At 43.3% G+C, this 7,374-nt stretch overlaps 1 gene segment (V, D, J or C); it reads right to left on the reverse strand.

Annotated features, from left to right (window-relative positions):
• Positions 1 to 1,240: 1,240 nt before the first annotated feature.
• Positions 1,241 to 2,043, reverse strand: LOC120227629. The segment is given in 2 exon segments: positions 1,241 to 1,746; positions 1,952 to 2,043. Coding segments are annotated over 2 exon segments (555 nt in total).
• Between the last annotated feature and the right edge of the window lie 5,331 nt (positions 2,044 to 7,374).

Below are 7,374 nucleotides of genomic sequence, written 5' to 3' on the forward strand. Positions count from 1 at the left end.
CACACAACAAGCCAGCCAAGGCCAATCAAGACCAATCAGGCCTGCTCCATATTAACACAACTGCACAGCCAACCAATAAACATGACAACAATAAACATACTACTATTCTAAGCCACTACATTTTGGAGGTGACTTATTAAATGACAATAGCTAACAAATACATCATCCGATTTTAAATTTCTACTCACTCTTACCCCAGCAAGCTTTGAATCCCTTCATTTTTCTTTATAGCACTTGCAAAACAACATAGTAAGTATTGAGTAAGTATTGATATTGATATTGGTATTGATACAGGTATTTATTACCTGTTCCTCCCAGCTGGGGTGAAAGCAGATACCTTTGTTCATGACACATAGTAAGCACTCCAAAATCAGATCTGGAATGAATGATATGGATTCCTTAATTTGGTAACTTTAACCATATTTCTAATCATTATGAAAAGCTGTTTTGTATGTAAGAGTGTTCAGAATACACTGACCCGGTTTGATGTGGTCTTTCCTGAAGCCAAATTGCATCAAACCATGTATCTCAGAAGGAGGTGAAGCAATCAGACTAAAATTCTTGGGATTATTCCTATTTTTACACTGACATGGGTTTCTTAATTAAATGCTTTCCAAGGGACCCAAGTTATAGATCACTTAGGGCTGTGAATCCTTTCAGTCACATTAGACCTGAATGCCGAAGGGAAGACTTTAAAGAAAGAGGTGACAAATGGTTAGAACAGGTGCTGAGGAACTAGCCCATATTTCTAGACTGATGAGATGAAAGAATTAGACAGTTGCCTTTGTAAGAAAGTACACCTGGAAAAGATGGAGAGAGAGAAAGGAGGTATGAAAGGAGATAGAGCAGAAATGAACATCAGGTACATTGGCCAGAAAAGCTGGAAAATAGAGCCTATGGAGGATAAATGAGAAAGGAATGCTACCTTCCACATAGGAGGTTCTGAATTGGAGAGGTCAAAGGTTTAATATTGGGAAAGGCCAGAGTTGAAAGGTGACTATGGGTGAAGAAAGGAAACCAAGAGAATAAGGAAATACAAGAGAAATGTTCCCGAGTCAAGGAGGCACACGGAAGACACAATTCATCCATCAGGGTGTCAAATTTGCTGGACCTTTCACCAAAGGTAGAGACGAATCTTACTGGCTCAACTATGCCATCTGTCCGTGCAAAACACACCAGGATCTGTGACACAAAAACTCCTGACAGCCTCTCTAAGACATCTTTACCACACTTGTGTTCACTAATCTTCACTAAAAGGGATCCAGAAAAAGCCACCCCCATTAATTTTCCTCTTGGCTTTAAACAGCCCTTCAAGGAAGAAATCGGGAGAGGTGGCTTCTAAGGCAGACCCAGGAACGTGCACATTCAGAGCTGAGCAGGGAGGCAGCAGCAGGTGCAGCGAAGCCTCCCTGACCCAGGGCCCTGGGAAGGAGGTTTGTGTACGAGGCTGAAGCACTGTGGGAGGAGTGCTATAATCCTGCTGACAGTAATAAGTCGCCACGTCTTCAGCCTGGAGGTTGTTGATGGTGAGGGTGAAATCTGTCCCAGACCCACTGCCGCTGAATCGGTCGGGGACTCCAGATGCCCGGTTGGATGCACCGTAGATGAGCAGCTTAGGTCGCTGTCCTGGTTTCTGTTGGTACCAGTTGATGTAGTTGCTAACACTCTGACTGGCCCTGCAGTTCATGGTGACCCGCTGACCCAGGGAGGCTGGAGACTGCGTCATCGTGATCGCCCCGCAGGCACCTGCAATCACGAGGAGGTAATGATGATACATAGGCACTTCAGAGCAGACACACTGAAATAAGGCATTGAGGAGTGGTAACGTGTCAGCCCATAATTGGAGCTAGTTTGTAAATAGCCAGTGTTTCTCATTATATCTTTCAAAAAATGTTTTTAACTCTAAAATGATACTACTCCAAAGGCATGTGGCAAATAAGAAATTTCTCACCTGAGACCCACAGCAACAAGGATATGAGGACCTGCCTCTGTGACACCATCTTGCTGTCCCTGCCTGCCCGATGCAGCTTAGCTTACATGGCAAAGGCCCCTTTTATCAAACCTGAGTAGCTGCTCTGGGCCTGGGGGACTGGGGTGGGGAGAATTCTATGCAAAACAACTGGTGAGTAAAGAAGCAAACTGCACGAGAAGTGGGTTATGAAAGTATCTAATGTAAATTTAGAGAGAAAAAAAATCTCCAAAAATATAGCTGTAGGATGAGAAACACTGAAGTCAACCTAAAAACTATTCGAACAACTTAGAAGTTAAAATGACAAACTGCCTCAAGATGTAATGGTGAGCTTCTAATTGAAATTCAAGAATGTTGTTAAATGATTTGAGTTTCCAGAAATGAAATGCTAGGTTGAGTCGATGGAAGGGAGGGGAGAAATGAATGGAAGGCACAAGAAGAAAATGGAGAATTTTGGTCCCAATATTTTATAAAATTTGACCAAAATTATTGGGACTCTAAAGCCTTTTTTTCCTGCAGCTCTATAAGGATGCTGCAAGTCCTTGAGCTCGGTTTTGGAGCTGTGCAACGGGCCAGTGAGATGGGAGACAGGCTCAAACTTACACACTGCGGGAGAAATGTGAGACTCTAATTTGATCCAAGGGAAGTCTGAATCCTGATTTTTAGTTATTCTATTTTTTCAGTTCAATATTTCCATACTGTGTGAAATTAGCCAGTCAAATAACTCTAGGTTCTTTCAAGAAAACTTAGCTCCAGGGTGCCTGGGTGGCTCAATCAGTTGTTGAGCATCTTACTTTGGCTCAGATCATGACCCTGCAGTGTGTGAGTTGAAGCTCCAGATGTGTCTCCAGCCCAACACTGGTTCACTGCTGTCAGCCCAGAGCCCACTTTGGATCCTCTCTTCCTCTCTCTGCCCCTACCATGGTTCCCATTCTCTCTATATATCTCTCTCATAAATAAATACACATTAAAAAAAAGAGAGAGAGAAAGAAAAGAAAATTTCTTTCCATCCAATGTTGAGAAATCAGATAAGGGTTGCCTGTTCCTAGTCCTGCTGTTCATTCTCCAGCAGAGGGAAGGGTGGGGTTGGGGTGGGGGGCGTGCAATTCCCTTAAGAAACTGAGTGTGCATCACCAACAAGAGAACATAGGATTTTGGGGCTACAGGTCTACTGCACGTCCAGCTACTTATCTCTTCCAGACGCTTCTGAGTGTGGTGGATACATGTCACTTACTTGGTCAGGTGGCACATTGGCTTTTCTACGGGTGTCCATGTGGCTTCTGCACCGCTTCTGGGCCTAAGAAATTTCATAAGACCCAGCCTTACTCTGTATCGAATAGACCCCAGTTGGTGATCCATACCTCACCCTCACAAAAGGTCAATTCTCCCATCACTCAGCCCCCCAGTTTTCCCCCAGTGACAGTTAATTTTCTGTGTCACCTTAACTAGCCTATGGCGTGCAGTGGTGTGGTCAAATGCCAATTTGGATATTGTCCTGAAGGTAGTTTTTGGTGTGATTAACATTTAAATTAGTAGATCTTGCATAACACATGTTACTCTCCATAATGACGGAGGGGGCCTCATCCAATCAGTTGAAGGCTTTAAGAAGCAAGACTGTGGTTTCCCAAAGGAGAAGCGATGCTTCCTTAAGATGCAACAATAGAAACTCGGCCTTAGTTTCCAACCTACAGATTTCCCACTCAAGGCTGCATTATCAACACCAACGTGAATTTCCAGCCTGCCAGCCTGCTCTACAGACTCTGGACTCGACACCACCCATACTCAATTCTCACAACCTCTGTCTCCAAGGATATCTCATTGGTTGTGCATCTCTGAAGGATCCTGACTCATAACACTCTTCACATCCCCCAGGTCCCACCTCTTCAGGCTAGAAGAATACCTGGCACAGCACTCAGTTCTGCCTCCCCACTGTCCTTTCCATAGACCATTCTTATCACTTCTCTTACTTTTCAAAGCTCTCATGAGGCAGGACTCAACTGCTGGGCTGCATATATGGGACATCTAGAAAGACAGGTGGAACATGTCTGTTCCCGCCAATTCTCTCCCCTTTGCAAAAAACTTAAGGGAAAAATCCAACAGTATTTCTTTTTTTTAAGTTTATTTATTTATTTTGAGAGAGAACACAAGGGACTGTGTCCATCCAAAGCTTCCTTTTTTGACAACCCCAAAGACTCAAACCTTCAGTCAATCTAATATTGAGATCTTGAGGTGAAACCTGCAAAGAAATTTGCCCACAGCATGGTCTTTGAATCCCATATCTGACATACACTCTGAGAACCAGGCAAAAAAAAAAAAAAAAAAAAAAATGAGGAGCCCATGTCCAAGAAAATTCTACTACTGCTGCTACTACTAATAATAAACAGCAATAACGACACAGTCTATTGCCATGTGCTGAATGCACGAAGACCTGCTGTGTGTTCAGTGGTGCACTAAGGCCTTACTGGTCTACAGCAATCAGTCGCACAATAATCCTCTAGAGATGAGAGGTTCTCGGTGTTAAGGTTGTTCAAGGTACCAGTGCTTGTAGGGAAGCAGATAGGAAAAACATCAGATCCCAAGCCCATAATGCCTACTCATGGTTGAACTCACTCATTTAAAAAATAAAGCGCCTTTACTGTGATAATGTGAATTTAAAGTGTACACCTGGGTGAACACGAGCAGATACATCCCCCCTCTCACCACCACTCAGATCCAGACAGACACACCCTCCCCAACATCACACTTTTCCCTCATGCACCTTCCAACAATGCCATGTCCCATCCCTACCACCAGAGGGCGCCATCACCTTTCAAATTTCCTCACCATGTAGTGCAGACTTTCTCTGTTCTTGTACTTCATGTAAATGGAATCATGAAGTATCTACTTTCCGGTGTCTTGCTTCGTTGGTTCAACATGTTCTTTGACCTCCCTCTATGTTGTTATTGTGGCAGTAACTTGTTCCTTTTCACTGCAGAATAGTTTGTTGTTACAAGAAAATGTCACAGTATTTTCATTTTTCAATAAATGAATGGGTTCATATTTGAACATGTTATCATTACAGTTCTTAAGAACATGGTTTCAAAGTCTTTGGTGGAGTTATGCACTCACTTCCCATGGGTGTGTTCTGAGGCATGAAAGCACTGAGTCACAGAGCTAGCCTCAGCTTTGGTAGATACAATGGAACAGTTTTCTGAAATGGGGAACATCTTTACCCTCCACCACCATGTGCAACATATCCACTTGCTGTAAATCCTTTCTCCATACTTGCTATTATCAGACTGTTTATTATATACATACTGGTAGATACTGAAATAGTTTTGTTGTTAACATTTACATCTCCGTGAAGACTAATGTTCAAGTAATTCACCGTAGGTATTACTATTGAGATGCTGTTTAGATAGTTTGTTTCTTGGGCGGTGCTTGTTCTAGTCAGACACACACACAGTCGTCTTTTCTTTTCTTTTCTTTTTTTTTTTTTTTTTTTGAGATTCCTTATTTTCTGGGACCCAAGCGGCAGGTGTGAGAGTCGGACAGGAGGTGCTTCCAGGAGATCAGAGAAGCCGGGTTCAGAGTGGGGCTACCTTGTGTGTTCCTTATAAACTGAAAGTGGATCTTTTGTCAGAAATGTGCAGGAAAATATCCTCTCCCATTTTATGGTTTATCTATTTACTTCATTAATGATACATTTGCAAAGGAATTATTAACTCTAATGGGGTCTAATTTTTTTCTTTTCTTTCTCTTCTCATTTTGAGGGGCTGGGGAGAAGTGGATCTGTGCAACAGATCTGATGTTCCTTCTTGTTAGGAAATGACTTTATGCATGGCTAAGTATGTCTGAAACTGCTTCCACTGTTTTCTGGTACTCAGATTGGGGGTAAGTAGTTTATTCCCACCAACATATAACTCTCAGTGTCTATGGATATAACCACAAATAACAATAAATTATTAGTTGTGCGTGCCTGAACTGGCATGGGTCCATTTGCCCAGGGGATACTGGCATGAGAGCCTCCATTGGCTTGAGTTCACTGAGGTAATGGGAATGATGGAGAGGAGGGCCTGCGGTGTGTTGCTTAGATTCCCCTTCACAAATAAAGGCTGGACCCCTGCAGGTGCTAAGGTCGGCCTCCTGTCCACCCTCTGCAGGTCACCCTCTGAGGACATTACCTTGCGGAAGAACGACCTGGCCCATGGTTTCACTTCTTTTCCAGTAAAGACAATACTTACTGTATTCAGGGGCACAAAGCCCAGCTCTCTTGCTCCACTCCAAGTCAACTCTGTAGAGCGATTACATGTCTAGACCTCCCTGTGGGGTAGGCAGTGGCTTCTCTTGAACCCCCATGACAGCTCAGTTTCTCTATCTGTCCAATCCTGCTTCCTGTCTCTCCATTCCAGAGATGTGCATCTCAAGAACACTCAGTAATAAATAAGTCTGAAATCTCTCTCTCTCAGAGTTGGTTTCCCAGGGGATCTTGGGATTCTTATGGGGAATGGGTTTCCCACTGTCACCCTGTGACAAATGGGATCAGGGAGCAGCACAGGCCAGAAAGTAGTGATCACCTTTCACAGGTAGAGTGTGTACAGTTTCCAAAAGGGCCAGCAGGTGCAGAGCGATGTGAGAAATTGGGATCTGTAGCAGTGACTAATCGATCATGAGTTATTAGGGATTTATTCCATGTGTAGACTGTTATACCAAGAGACACAGAGACCACCCGAGACCACTGAAGCTGAATTAAGAGCATCTTTATTACCGGCCGCGACCGGACAGAATTAACACAGAACTCTAAATGTGCAGCCCCAAGTCCAAAGACTTAGGACGTTTTATAACGAGCAAGCAGGCAAGTGGGCAGTACAGAAGCAGAATTAAGCGGTTATTGTAAAAAGGCTACAAAGTGATAAAGAGACTAGCCCTTATCCTGCTGTGTAGGAAAACATTCATTATTCTGAAGGCAAGGTTGAGGGTTTGGGGGAGTTTCAAGGGAATAGCCATTATCTCAAGGACAAAATAAGCAAACTGTGTCATGAATAACCATTAATATGGAACATTAACCCTCGTCTTCTTATTGGTAGTTTTCCTTGCACGTGAGGACAGTTATGTAACCCTCTGAGTGCAGGCCTAGAAGGTAAACTCTGGGTCAAGATGGAAGGACTGAAGTTAAATTCATGTGCAAAAAATACGGTGTTTGAAGAGTGTTGTACATTTCAGCGCATAATTGGGGCTATTTTGGAAATAGCCAGTAGTTCCCATTATATCTTAAAAATATTTTTGTAACGCTAAACTGATACTACTCCAAAAGGCATGTGACAAATTTGTAATTTCTCACCTGAGACCCACAGCAACAAGGATATGAGGACCTGCCTCTGTGACACCATCTTGCTGTCCCTGCCTGCCCGATGCAGCTTAGCTTA

The sequence above is a fragment of the Hyaena hyaena genome, unplaced genomic scaffold (assembly GCF_003009895.1).
Source record: "Hyaena hyaena isolate Hyena2069 unplaced genomic scaffold, ASM300989v1 scaffold_2633, whole genome shotgun sequence".
In the NCBI taxonomy this organism is placed as follows: domain Eukaryota; kingdom Metazoa; phylum Chordata; class Mammalia; order Carnivora; family Hyaenidae; genus Hyaena; species Hyaena hyaena.